This window comes from Amphimedon queenslandica, unplaced genomic scaffold (assembly GCF_000090795.2).
Source record: "Amphimedon queenslandica unplaced genomic scaffold, v1.1 AMPQUscaffold_13447, whole genome shotgun sequence".
NCBI lineage: Eukaryota > Metazoa > Porifera > Demospongiae > Haplosclerida > Niphatidae > Amphimedon > Amphimedon queenslandica.
In genome coordinates this window covers 36,002-48,925 of record NW_003546317.1, presented here as the reverse complement: position 1 = coordinate 48,925, position 12,924 = coordinate 36,002, and the positions used below count along the sequence as shown (strand labels likewise).

At 35.5% G+C, this 12,924-nt stretch overlaps 5 protein-coding genes across 7 annotated transcripts; 2 read left to right on the top strand and 3 right to left on the bottom strand.

Moving 5' to 3' along the window:
* Positions 1 to 30: 30 nt before the first annotated feature.
* On the bottom strand, positions 31 to 2,269 carry LOC100636449 (14-3-3 protein zeta-like). The gene is made up of 4 exons (XM_003385818.2): positions 2,152 to 2,269; positions 1,807 to 2,107; positions 1,080 to 1,299; positions 31 to 208 (listed from the first exon to the last, which is right to left on the bottom strand). The coding sequence occupies exons 1-4, from the start codon at positions 2,249 to 2,251 to the stop codon at positions 86 to 88; spliced, it is 744 nt and encodes a 247-aa protein (XP_003385866.1). The 5' UTR covers positions 2,252 to 2,269; the 3' UTR covers positions 31 to 85.
* Positions 2,270 to 2,302: 33 nt separating this feature from the next.
* Positions 2,303 to 6,072, bottom strand: LOC100636323 (ATP-dependent RNA helicase DDX55-like). Its single transcript, XM_011405042.2, has 19 exons — positions 5,962 to 6,072; positions 5,867 to 5,917; positions 5,761 to 5,822; positions 5,688 to 5,712; positions 5,494 to 5,648; positions 5,363 to 5,450; positions 5,236 to 5,291; positions 5,140 to 5,182; positions 4,967 to 5,062; positions 4,882 to 4,920; positions 4,702 to 4,826; positions 4,560 to 4,649; positions 3,710 to 3,802; positions 3,427 to 3,639; positions 3,280 to 3,368; positions 2,864 to 3,040; positions 2,579 to 2,679; positions 2,457 to 2,531; positions 2,303 to 2,399 (listed from the first exon to the last, which is right to left on the bottom strand). The coding sequence occupies exons 1-19, from the start codon at positions 6,055 to 6,057 to the stop codon at positions 2,361 to 2,363; spliced, it is 1,713 nt and encodes a 570-aa protein (XP_011403344.1). The 5' UTR covers positions 6,058 to 6,072; the 3' UTR covers positions 2,303 to 2,360.
* LOC100634186 (60S ribosomal protein L6-like) lies at positions 5,968 to 7,576 on the top strand. Of its 2 annotated transcripts, none has more exons than XM_003385801.3 (5): positions 5,968 to 6,148; positions 6,245 to 6,492; positions 6,634 to 6,814; positions 7,124 to 7,311; positions 7,361 to 7,576. In XM_003385801.3, the coding sequence occupies exons 2-5, from the start codon at positions 6,247 to 6,249 to the stop codon at positions 7,511 to 7,513; spliced, it is 768 nt and encodes a 255-aa protein (XP_003385849.1). In that variant the 5' UTR covers positions 5,968 to 6,148; positions 6,245 to 6,246; the 3' UTR covers positions 7,514 to 7,576. The 2 variants fall into 2 exon arrangements, with proteins under 2 accessions (XP_003385849.1, XP_019850889.1); XM_019995330.1 differs by having other exon boundaries at positions 6,112 to 6,148; positions 6,214 to 6,492.
* Positions 7,577 to 7,593: 17 nt separating this feature from the next.
* LOC105312415 (general transcription factor IIH subunit 1-like) lies at positions 7,594 to 10,964 on the top strand. Of its 2 annotated transcripts, XM_011405041.2 has the most exons (12): positions 7,596 to 7,797; positions 7,847 to 8,010; positions 8,140 to 8,262; positions 8,334 to 8,384; positions 8,442 to 8,532; positions 8,688 to 8,722; positions 8,771 to 8,903; positions 8,961 to 9,025; positions 9,873 to 9,973; positions 10,018 to 10,174; positions 10,235 to 10,444; positions 10,683 to 10,964. In XM_011405041.2, the coding sequence occupies exons 1-12, from the start codon at positions 7,647 to 7,649 to the stop codon at positions 10,848 to 10,850; spliced, it is 1,449 nt and encodes a 482-aa protein (XP_011403343.1). In that variant the 5' UTR covers positions 7,596 to 7,646; the 3' UTR covers positions 10,851 to 10,964. The 2 variants fall into 2 exon arrangements, with proteins under 2 accessions (XP_019850886.1, XP_011403343.1); XM_019995327.1 differs by having other exon boundaries at positions 7,594 to 7,797; positions 8,334 to 8,532.
* A 46-nt stretch (positions 10,965 to 11,010) lies between these two features.
* Positions 11,011 to 12,923, bottom strand: LOC109581308 (serine-rich adhesin for platelets-like). Its single transcript, XM_019995325.1, has 5 exons — positions 12,701 to 12,923; positions 12,305 to 12,655; positions 11,622 to 12,254; positions 11,442 to 11,567; positions 11,011 to 11,386 (listed from the first exon to the last, which is right to left on the bottom strand). Exons 1-5 carry the CDS (start codon positions 12,747 to 12,749, stop codon positions 11,031 to 11,033), a joined length of 1,515 nt encoding a protein of 504 aa, XP_019850884.1. The 5' UTR covers positions 12,750 to 12,923; the 3' UTR covers positions 11,011 to 11,030.
* Between the last annotated feature and the right edge of the window lies 1 nt (position 12,924).

Sequence of the window (12,924 nt, the reverse complement as noted above, 5' to 3'; positions counted from 1 at the left end):
ATTGTTCCCATGACAACAACTCATGACGTCTGCTAAAGGCGCCCTTTTTCCCGGGCTATTGCAAAAAATAAATTACTGAACAAAATCAATTATAATCATGATTCCAGATAGTAAAATTGTCCTTGAGCAATTTCAAAATTGAAAGAGCTTCATCATCTGTATCATCAGCAGTACTATCATATTCAAGTTGCTCTGCTTCAGTTATAGCCTATATATACAAGAAATCAAAGTTGTAATCAAAATTATCATACAGACAAACTGCCTAATAATAATGATAAAAAAAAAAAATAATAATAAAGTAAAATTACAAAGTCATCTTGCTTTTTCAATTTATACAATCCAGAGCCTGAAATTACATTCAAACAATGCTCAGACATTGTGTCTGAACATTGTTTAATTTGATCTGCCATTTTTACAAAACAGTCGGACAAGATTTCCCACAAGATTTTGGCATAGACCTCATGCAGCTTCTTGTCAATAAATTGCAAAGTTGCTCAAGAGTTGAGATCCAGTATGCTAAAAGCCTCTGTACTACAGCACAGGGACTTTAGCCGAATTTCGTCAAAAAATAAAAAGTAGAAAATTCTCCATTTTTTATAATTTATTTCTTTCTTACTACATTATACATGTTCTTACGCTGCGTAGAAAGTTTAAACTGATTTCGATCGAGATTGGATTTTTTTTACAAATTCTTAAAAGCCACGCTCGAAAATTAGGCCAAAGTCCCTGTACTATAATAGTACAGGGGCTTTAGCTAAATTTTGTCAAAAATAAAAAGTAAAAAAATTCTCTATTTTTCTGATACATATTATACATGTTTTTTGGCTGCGTAAAAAGTTTGAGCTGATTCCAATCAAATTTGGATTTTTATGTACTTGTCAGCAAGCTTTAACCTGCAGTAGGAAATGCTATTAATAGCTTTTAATAAATTTGTGTCAAAAATTATGTTGTTCAGACAAAAATGGTAGAACAACAAACACAGAATTTGGTTGGACAATTGAGCAAAATTGTCAGAAAATTTCCAATGTCTGTGGACTCTTATTTTAGGCTCTGCAATCAAACTATGTACTAAGGCTTACTTTACTGGCAATGCTGCAAGCAGTTACACTGTCACGGAATATTTCGTAATAAAGGACAGAGTGATTCAATGAGAGGCCAAGACGCAGAGGATGAAGAGGAGAAAGATTTGCAGATGAAATGTCTTCAGCTTTCCTGTAAGCTGCCTCACTTTCTGCAGCCGCATCTTCTCTTTCTTTTCCTAGCAAAAGCTCAGCTCTATACCGACAATAGTCACCTTTCCTATACAGCAGAAGAAAGAAGTTATAACCACTCAAATTTTCAAGTGTTTAAAATTCCATGTTGTCAATTAAATGTGCCTAAAAATTAATATTTTTTTGGCTAATTTTTATGTCCTGGCCATAATCTATATACAATAGAATGGCATTGGAGGTGGTTTGAATTCTGTGGATGAAAAAAACAAAAATTAACACACTATAAAAACTACCTATAGCCTAGCATTTAGTTTATTATAGCAAAAGAATAATTGTAGTGCATTCCATTCCTACATACATGTATTATAGTTGTCAAACACTGAAAGCAAAACAGCCAGCATTGAAGTGTAGCTCACAGTCGGCGAGATATGTATAGGCAAAATAATTACATAATTATTATGTTCCTGAATAGAATTGAGAGTACAGTTAACTTGATATGATTATGGATACTAGCCAAGCCACTGTATGTGTGAAAATTCATCAGCACTGAATTACTGTGAATATGCAGCCCGCAATACATGTAAAATTCACTTACATCTTGTAATAAAATACTTCAGAATTGCTGTCATTTGATGCTGGTATCAAGTAATCATCCAATAGGCCTACTACTAGTTGGCAAATGGCCAGCAACTCGCCCTCTATCTGGTGTCTATACATCTTGCTTGCATCCTTCATCCTGGCGTCTTTCTCTCCTTGTTCTGAGGCCGCAATGACACGCCATGAAAGCCTCCTTACTGCAGTAGCGTTCTTGAAAGCAACAGAGAGCAAATCTCTTTCTTCCCTGCTTAGATGCCCACCAGCAATAACAGTAGCTTTATGCATGCAATCTGCCATATCTGCTCTAAAAATAAAGGATATCGTAATTCAAATTCAGCTTTACCATCACATCTATCAGCATCGAATGCAATCTGGGCGGTTATAATCATTTGCATCTTTTGTTCTTCTTTGCTCTTTCCTTCATCATTTGTTATCTCTGCCATAACAGTGGCTATGATCGATCAAAAGTAACAGCACCACCCTTTCTCGAATTATTAAATTAAGTATACTGTGCATGAATAAAATTAAAAAATTAATCATCAATGGCAACAGTTAAGAGTCTAATTGTGCCTCCAAATCTTCTTTTGAAATCTATAAAAAAAATTAATGATAAACAGAAAAAATAATTATGATATACATGTATATTACCTTTCTGGCTTTATACTGTTTAACCAAACGTGCTTCTTTAGCAAGCTCATCCAATTCAGAAGCAGAAAAGGTATGCTACAAAAAATGAAGCATTATTATACAAATCAAAAAGAAGCCCATACTTTATTTTGCCTTGTGTTTTTCCTGGATATGCGTCTCTCTTCCCTATTTTTTCTCTTTAGAAATTTCTTTCTAGCTTCAGCCTTAGCCATCCAAGCAGCCTCTGCCAAAAGCAACAACACACAATCACACAAGAAGACATGTCAAGTACATATGCACAACTTGGAAGAGATAGGGAAGCTATAGACTTGCTATATGCAATAAATCTACAGCTTTGTTACATATATCCCCATACTATCAGAAGTATAAAAGTAGGTTCCTATACATACAATGTAAAATAGAATAACCTTTCTTTCTTTTAAGTGCCAGTGCTTGCTTCTCTCTACTTCTCTCTTTGAATGGTATTGCTTCAAGACTGATTGGGTGAGCCTCAAATTGAGAGGTGTCCTTTCCCTTCAGTTCAGGCATTTTTGGTAAGTGGAGCAAAGCAAAAGTCCCATAAGCAAGTGAGACAAGATCTAGAACTAATAAAAAGGAATTTCATTAAATACATCCAGTATTTATAACCTGGACAATTACCAACAATTGAATTTATAAACTATTCTAAAAGAAACGGTTTTCAATTAGCTTGCCTCCCCCTCCTGCCTGACTTAAAGGAAAACTTAAATAAACCATCCTTGGGTATAAAAAATTTTTCATATGTAAGCAATAGTGTAATAACATAAATATCCACACTGAGAGATTCTCATAAAAGGACACTAACCTTTCATGTTGAATATTAGGTGGTAGCTGTGTTTACTGTAAAATCTGACAAACGATACAAAAGCTCTTACGCTTTTATCATAAAACTCCCTGCAATAAAACAATTATAAAATTATTGAATATAAATCAATAAAATCGTTTCAATAACCTTTCTTTCGAGAGCTCTGCCCTCGCCCTCTCTATCAAGGCAGAAGATGATGGTATTCTCCCAATTTCTGTCTCTGGGAGTAACTCCAAAGTGACTCCTTCACTAATGCGCATGTATTCAACATATGCCAGCTCTGATGGAGGAACAAGGTACGTTAAACTATGACCACGCCTTCCCATCCTTGCTGTTCGGCCGCAGCGATGAATAAAAGCTCTGACAATAAATTTGAGGGAGGGAGAAATTGAAGACCGCCTCAATATATGTATAGTGTGTTTTTCCTTACTTTTCAGACGAAGGAGGATCAAATTGTAGCACCCAATCAACGTCGGGTATATCTATACCTCTAGCCATTACGTCAGTGCACATCAGGACGCCACTAGAGATAAATAATTGTGACTGGCCTGGCCCCATCATCAGGGTTTCTCACAGGATTTTGGGCATATTACTCATGCAGGTTCTTGTCACTGGATTTTAAAGTTGCTCAAAAATTTGGCAAAATAACATATACATTTACTATAAGGGTATTTTCCAAAATCGCTAAGAGAGAATTTCCAATTTTTATAATTTTTATACTACATATGTACTGTATGGGAATTTTTGTGAATTCCAATAAAAAAATTGACTTTCTTTAAAATTTTTAAAGTTACTCCAAAATCGGGCCAAAGTCCCTGTACTATAGTACAGGGTTTTCAGTCAAATTTTGCCAAAAATGAGTAGGAGAGAATTTACCATTTTTATAATTTTTTCTAATACATATACATGTACTTATGTTGTGTAGCAAGTTTGAGCTGATTCCAATCAAGATTGGATTTTTTACAAATTTTTGAAGTTGCTCAAAAATCGGGCCAAAGTCCCTGTACTATAGTACAGGGTTTTTGGCCAAATTTCACCAAAAATGACTAGGAGAGAATTTACCACTTTTATAACTTTTTCTGATACATATACATGTACTTATGTTGTGTAGCAAGTTTGAGCTGATTCCAATCAAGATTGAATTTTTACCAAGTTTTAAAGTTGCTCAAAAATCAGGCCAAAGTTGCTCCAAATGCCATGTACTGTACTTTAGTGCTTTTCAGCTCACTTAGCATGCTTTGTGGGAAACCCTGTCCCCCATACATGTCCGAATTACAAACCTTTCCATGTCCATGAAAGATTCAAACAGCGACTGTCTCTTCTCTCTCATCTTACCATGTAATGCCAGGACCTTTAAAGAAGGCAGTAACCTAATAATAATAATAATAATAATAATAATAATAATAATAAAGTATAACATGCCTTTTAATTAGGTCTGAGAAATAGCTAACTCCAGCACATGTTGCATAAAATACAAGTAATTTCTCTGTTTCATGATGAGAGAGAAAACCAACGAGATGAGAAAGTTTATCTTTGGGCGGAACTTCCTATAAAAAAACCACGCCCACACACCTAATTAATGCGAGCCATTTAATTACTTACTATGTAGTAATTTATTAGCGAATCCGGGACAGTGCTTTCCTGTTATCAAATTAATTTATAATGAAAATAGTTTTCCCATATATACCATCGACTCCGATGAAAGTGTGATATTAACAGGATGTCTGAGTCCACTCCTTATTAGCATTTCGACCTCGTGCCTAAGAGTAGCTGAAAATAGGCCCTGAAATTAATTATCGAAAATTACAGGCATTTTTTGAATCAGATTATATCAGACTATGAGAGTAATATAAATAATACCGTTCTCCTTTGCTTTGGTAGATAGCTCAATATAGTATTTAACCTAATGGCGTCACAAACAATTAATGAATTAAGATGAAACCATGTACTACTTACGTTGCTTCAAATCCAAGATCTAAAAGACGGTCGGCTTCATCTAATATCAGAATCTCCTGAAAAGGAGAGAGAAGAACATTAATTATATTATTATTTGTTATCATTACTATTATTATTATTATCATACCAGTGATCTAACACCAGCTGCAAGGTGACAATCCTTTCGTTCCAACAGATCGGCCAGTCGACCAGGAGTAGCTACAACGACTATACCACTAATAATCAAGTAATTGATTATTTTTAAAATTTGTTTCTTACCCTTCTTCGTTTATGAGTCTCACATCTTTCACCACTTCTTGGCTACCTCCGATTAACTGTCGCAGCGAGATTCCCGCCCCAGTAATAAATAAATTAAAAACCTCAGAGACTTGGACGGCTAATTCCCGTGTTGGTAGTATCACAATAGCACCAGTCTGTATACAATAAATAACAACAATAAATAAGCTAATTACCTCTCCTCTCCTCCATTTTTGTTTCCTTAAGTAATCAAAAATAATTGATAATTATTATAAAAATTACTGCTACCTCTTTTTGAGTTTTTCTATGACGGGAATAACAAACGAGAGTGTCTTCCCTGACCCCGTAACCTTATAATAAAATTAAAAAAGAAATTGATCTTTTAATAACATACTGCTTGAACAGAAACGTCCTTATTACTTAGAAAATGAGGCAATACTAGAGACTAAAAAAGAAAAATATCTGTATATTATAGAACATTATTTTTACCTGCACTGGAGTGGGAGAGAAGAAGCCATTATCCCTCAGTACAGAGAGAGTTTGAGGAGAAAGGGAAGGATTTATCTCCTCCCAAGTGGAGGCCATGTTGCAGCACGTGGGTTAAGCTCTGCGCATGCGCAGACTCTTCCTTCTTTGAAACAAGGGGATCAACGTGGTGGTCCATTTCATAGCATAGGTAAGTACGAATCTTTTTGCATCCATGATTTGCCTTTCTTTATATACAAACTTTGAACAATGGAGGAGTGATATTTGCTATTGTTTTGTATGATAGGAATGGCGGACAAACAGCAGCAGGCAAAGGTAGGCAAGCATAGGGGGAAGCGCCACACACCAAGGAACTGGCTTCTTCCTGGAGGGTTCTGGCGCTATGGCCGCTGTGCTATGTACAGGAGGAGAGGGAATTATCTGAAAAAGAACCTCAACACTGAAAAGAAGGTCGAGAAGAGGACGTATTTCAAGATAAAGCCTGTGGGCGGAGAGAAAAATGGTGGAAAAAGAATGATACTGTTGAAGAAATCTGTAAGATTAACATTCATTAGTAACACTTTAGTTGGTAGTAGTGGATTGGGATATTATTATGCTATGTAGTACGTACAATATAGCTAGTTATTTTTATTTTATAAAATAGAAAATTAACTTAGTTTTTTCTTTTGTTTATAGAGAAAATGGCTTCCTTCAGAAGACACCCCTAGGAAGCTAAGACGTCGTACCAAGCCCAGACCATGTCGCCTGAGGAAGAGCATTACCCCAGGGACTGTCCTCATCCTGTTGGTCGGTAGACACGCAGGGAAACGCGTTATATTCCTCAAGCAACTTGGATCAGGTTTATTACTAGTGACAGGTACATCTATAAACATTTAACACTTTATTATGGATATTTGCAATCAAATGTCATATAGCAACTAGTATTTTAATTTTGATCTCAATTTTTGTGAAATGAGTGTTTTCTAATACAAAAGGCATTCCTTAATCATGACATGTGTTCAAAATGAACAGAACAAACAGTCTATAATCCTTTCTTAAATTGCAGGTCATTGCCTGTACAAGAATCACCATTTTAAAACCCACCAAGTACATGTACATTTAAAGTGAACTAGAACAAATTAACTTCATCTATAAGAAATTAACTTCCATCTCTGTTTGTTTTAAGGTCCCTATGGTCTCAATCGGGTTCCTCTAAGACGCGTGAATCAGGCCTTCGTCATTGCTACTCAAACTAAAGTCGATGTGTCTGGAGTGACCCTCCCGGCTCGCTTGAACGACGAATACTTCAAGAGAAAACGGCTAGTGACAAAGAAAGGCGGCAAGAAGTCGAGTATATTTGAGGACAAGGAAAACGTAAACTATCTCTCCTTATTTTGTATTGAGTTTATTTGTTCTTGTGCAGCGTTACAAGGTTACGAGCGAGAGGAAGGAAGATCAGAAGGCGGTGGATAAGCAGCTCTCGAAAGTGATCGGAAAGGAAGAGTGTCTCAAGTCGTACCTACGTCACAAGTTCTCTCTCTCTCATGGACAATACCCGCACAAAATGGTCTTTTAAGACGGTTTTGAATTTGAATTATGAAAGAGAAATTAATTATTATTTTCAAAAAATCAATTAAAAGTTATTAAGGCATGTGGGTGGGGAAGTTTTAATTTAAGCTTTTAACCCTTTCAGGACTGGACATGTGGAGATGAGTGGTGAAGAAACTCTTTTAGTTGTGAATAATGTGAGACACAAGAAGCAGGACGGGAGCATTGTTATGACAAAGACTAGGTTTGCGTGGTTCCGTGAAGGCTACAGCTCTGAAATGACAGTGAACCTTCCCTACTTATCAATTAAGAGTGAGGGGAAACTCAAACTGCATGATTTAAGTGTTGCTTTCAATGTCAGGTCACAAGATTAGCAAAGAGGGTAGCTCTAGCGTGCAGATGCAGCTGGTGCTGAGTGATTCTAGCACTTATAATTTCCATTACACTGGGAGTGACCCAAAGAAGGCCAGAAGTCGAGTCTCTGAACAACTTGTACAGTGTATCAGCAAAGCAAATGCAGTACAGGTAAACAATTTAAACATTACTATTATTATTATTATTGCCTATTTTTCGCTTTATCATGTTGCGTACATTGTACATGTAAAATTAATCATTTATTTGTTTTGTATTTTTTTGTTTTTACTACTCCTTCAGGTCAATAATCCCGAGCTAGAAGCTAAATGGAGGCTATTGCAAGATGCCGATTTATATACACTCTATAAAGACATGGTTGTCTCTGGCATCATAACAGCTGAAGAATTTTGGGCTAATCACCAAGTTAGCTGTATATATGCAGCTTCTCCCCATCTTATAATCATTTCTTTTCTCTCTCTCTCTCGCTCTTTTAGAAATCAAATTATGATCAGCAGCAGCGATCAGGCTTACCTTCAGCATTCCTAGTACTATCCCCATCACATACACAATGCATAATGGTAACTTGTATTCTCCACCTGCAGGTAGATATAGAGGCTGTGTCTGGTTGCAATACTGTCCAGTATCAACTTTCAACTGATATCATTGAGAATATATTTAGAACTTATCCCACTGGTAATAATATGGTAGTAGTAATAAGTAAACTTGAATTTATGTACATCCTTTTATTGTAACATAATACTAGTAATAATTTTTAGTGATTGATGATGATAAATAATATAGATTGGCGCACCTGGTAATAATTAAAATAATTGAAATTTTTTTCATAGTAAAAGAGAAGCACTCGCAATTAGTACCTGATAAAGTATGTCTGCACGCCCACTCATTCTGACGATGTCATTTTGTGTCATAGTTAACTGAAGAGCAATTCTGGGTCCAGTTTTTTCAATCTCATAAATTTCACCGGAACCGTTTGCCCCAGTCATCGTCAGGGGGGCAGTCGTCTTCAAGCATGTTTCATGAATGCATAGAACAAGATATAACAGGTAACAAATTAATGATAACAATAGTATTGATGGTTTTTTTGTTTTTTTTTTCTTTAGCAATTAAAGATAAGCCAAAGACTGATGATGGTTTACTGATACATGAGAGTGATGCTCCACTTGAAGTTAGAGGAAGAGAGAGAATTTAGTAATATGCTGCTATTAGGCTTTTGCAAATGGCTAAAAAGTCCAAAATCAGCTCAAACTTTTTAAGAACATGTACATGTATATGTATCAGATAAATTATAAAAATATAGAATTCTCTCCTAGTAATTTTTACGAAAATGGTAGACTTGCATTTATGGCATCTCTAAATAATTCATAACAAATCTAACTTCGATTGGAATCAGCTCAAACTTTCTACACAACATAAGTACATGTATACGTATCAGAAAAACTTATAAAAATGGAGAATTCTGTCCTTTTCAATTTTGGCAAAATTTGGTTATAATCCCTGTACTATAGTACAGGGACTTTAGCCCGATTTTGGAGCAACTTTAAAAATTCGTAAAAAATTCAGTTTTGATCGGAATCAGTTCAAACTTTCTACACAACATAAGTACATGTACATGTATATGCATCAGGAAACATGATAAAAATGGAGAAATCTCTCCTTTTCAATTTTGGCAAAATTTGGCTATAATCACTGTACTATAGTACAGGGACTTTAGCCCGATTTTGGAGCAACTTTAAAAATTTGTAAAAAAATTCAATTTTGATCGGAATCAGTTCAAACTTTCTACACAACATAAGTACATGTATATGCATCAGGAAACATGATAAAAATGGAGAAATCTCTCCTTTTTAATTTTGGCAAAATTTGGCCGGAGACCCTGTACTATAGTACAGGGAATTAAATCCAATTTTGACTGAGCCAGCTCAAAACTTTCTACACACAAAATAAAAGCATGTATACGTAACAAATTATACAATCACAAAGTAATGATTAAACTTAATTTTCAATTATTTTAGGATGTTATTTTAGAAGACTCTGTCCTAAAAGTTGATAAGGAGCTACTCCAACGTTGCAATCAACACAGTGCACTAGTACTTAATGCTATCCGATCGGATGAGTAAGAAAACACTTTTCAAAAACCTGTTGAACCAGTTTGTATAGGGCAGCAGGTAATGCAAGCCAAACTCCTGAAAATAGGAATGGAAGCTCGCTCCAGTTAGCTATCGGCCCTGCCCACATGATAGCAGACACGCCCCCAACAGATCTCGTATCCCTTGCATCTCATTACCTCTACACAGCATCACAAGAATCCCAACAAGTAAGAAATAGCTGCAGTTAAAAATTTTGACTGGTTGCCCAATTAATTTTTTAAATACAGACTCCAGTTCTCTTACCTTCACAAGCACAGTCCGCCAGTAAACATTTAATGGTTGGTGGATCATTAGTTAATATGGACTCCTCAGCAGCTGTCTCTTCTATCAGTCCTTCATCGTTTGAATCACTCTGTCGATATCAGCGTTCACTGGGAGAGCTACTGAGACACTTCTGGGCTTGTTTCCCTGTTGTTAATCAGCAGCTGGAGCAAAAGGTACAAAGAATATAAAAGAAAATAACCATGGACACTATCAGAAAGGTTGAGCATGAAATTGAGCTAGTGGGAATTGCAAAGTGGCAGCTAGAAAAAATACTTTTGCTGTTACTAATGTGGATTACTGTAAAAAACAAGAGTGTGGATTATTAGTTACAACAAGAGCTATCATCTGCTCTTGGTTACAATGATGCTTTTCTTCCTGTTTCAGTATTAAATGTTTTATCTTCTAATGCAGGTCCATAGAATGGCTCAATGTATACAGGATTTTAGAGACAAGCAACTCTTAAATGAGTTCAAGTTGCAACTGACTTCAGACTCAGAGGAAAAACTACTTGGGCAGTTGCTTCTGTTAATTGATGCAGCAATGGACAGATATCATGACTGGATGAGCAAACAGAGATAATGATGAATGGTATCAATTAATTATTATCCTCTTATTAATTTAATTCATAATATTGTATGCATAATTATCATTATTATTTGCTTCATGCTTTCTTGAAAGGTTTTTAAAATGTAATTGCAAGTTATTATTTTATCTACACAACATGTTCTATAGCTTATGCATTAAATCAGGAGCTCATGATTAAATGTAGTCATCATTCTCTATTGATCCTGATAGTTGACCATAAGCAGCATTAGCTGATGTTGTTATGTTAGTAGAATGATTGCTGGTACCTGATACTTGACTATAAGCAGCATTAGCTGATGTTGCTATGTTAGTAGAATGACTGCTGGTACCTGATACTTGACCATAAGTAGCATTAGCTGATGTTGTTATGTTATTAGAATGAGCTGCTTCACTGTGGATTCCTAATATTTGACCATAAGCAGCATTAGTGCTTAATTTAACATTATCAAATGATTGAGCCCATACACTAGGCTTGATATCATCATAGATATGACAAACAGTGTTACTGGGATTGTGTGAATCACCATAACCTATACAAAGTGCAATGAAACAAATTTAAAATCCAACTGTATTTATACTATTTACTTTTAAATAGCAGCTTTTTACAGATACATAATGACAGGAGGAAAATACCAATAATGACTATTACAATGACAATAGCAATAGCTACCACAGAAATAATGACAATGATGTTAATCTTATTTCTTTCACCTAAATGTAAGTGAAGTTAGTATGGAAAGCTCACAATAAAACATGGAGTCTTACCAGGTGTTGGTAAAACAGTACTTGTTGCAAATGGTGTGATTGAAATAGCTTGTGAAGTTGTAGACCAAACTATAGGTAGAGTAGTCAAAGCTAAAGAAGTTCCAAGTCCAACTGAGGCCATTGAAGTAATTCCATCTCTAGTCGATGAGGTTGGTACAGTTGAAGTAGATCCATCTCTAGTCAATGTGGTAGATACGGTTGAAGTAGATTCATCTCTAGTCAATGTGGTAGATACGGTTGAAGTAGATCCAGCTCTAGTTAATGTGGTAGATACATATAAAGTAGATCCATCTCTAGTTAATATCATAGATACAGTTGAAGTAGATTCATCTTTACTTGATGTGGTAGATACAGTTGAAGTAGATTCATCTTTACTTGATGTGGTAGATACAGTTGAAGTAGATCTAGTTGATTCATCTTTAGTTGATGTAGTAGATACAGTTGAAGTAGATCCATCTCTAGTCAATGTGGTAGATACAGTTGAAGTAGATCCATCTCTAGTTGATGTGGTAGATACAGTTGAAGTAGATCCATATTTAGTTGATGCGGTAGATATAGATGAAGTAGATCCACTATAACATACTGTGGCAGTTGAAGTAGACCCACTAGTTGATGTGGTAAACACTGTTGAAGCTAAAAATATAGATCAAGATTATGCTCGAACTACTAGTCTAGATACTTACATTTGCCAATTTGTATACGACATTCATCCTCTGAAACTCCATTGGTATCCTGACAGCCTATTACTATTTGATCAAGAGAGGCAGTGGCAGTAAATGTTAGGCTTGATGTGATTGAGTTTCCATCTGATCTTACAAACCTAGCAGAGAAAACACCCAAAAAAGCCACACAGTCATTTTCAGAAACTGTAAGAGAACGTCCATTAGGTGAAGTCCAAACAACAACAGGTGGTTCATTTGATCCAGTTATTGTACAATACATAGTGTATTCTCTTCCAAGAATTAATTGCGATGAGAGACTGTTTCCAGAGTCACAACCAAGTGATGTTATAATAGCTGTTCCTTCCACTCCATCTAAACAGTAAGACATATAACTGTGTTTAGAACAATGTAACTAACCAAAATGAATGAAATACAACAAGAGAACTAGTATGATCATCTTCTTCATCTTTCACTGCTACAAGTGATAACAACTTCACCTAATTAACTTAGTCTTTTATAAACTATAAATAATTCTTTTACGAGCACTAAATTGAGAGCTCATAATTAATAGCACTGGACCCCACTAGCATCAGTGTTGCTTGTTTTGTCAGCAAGAACACAACTGAAGCCTGTCAACAATA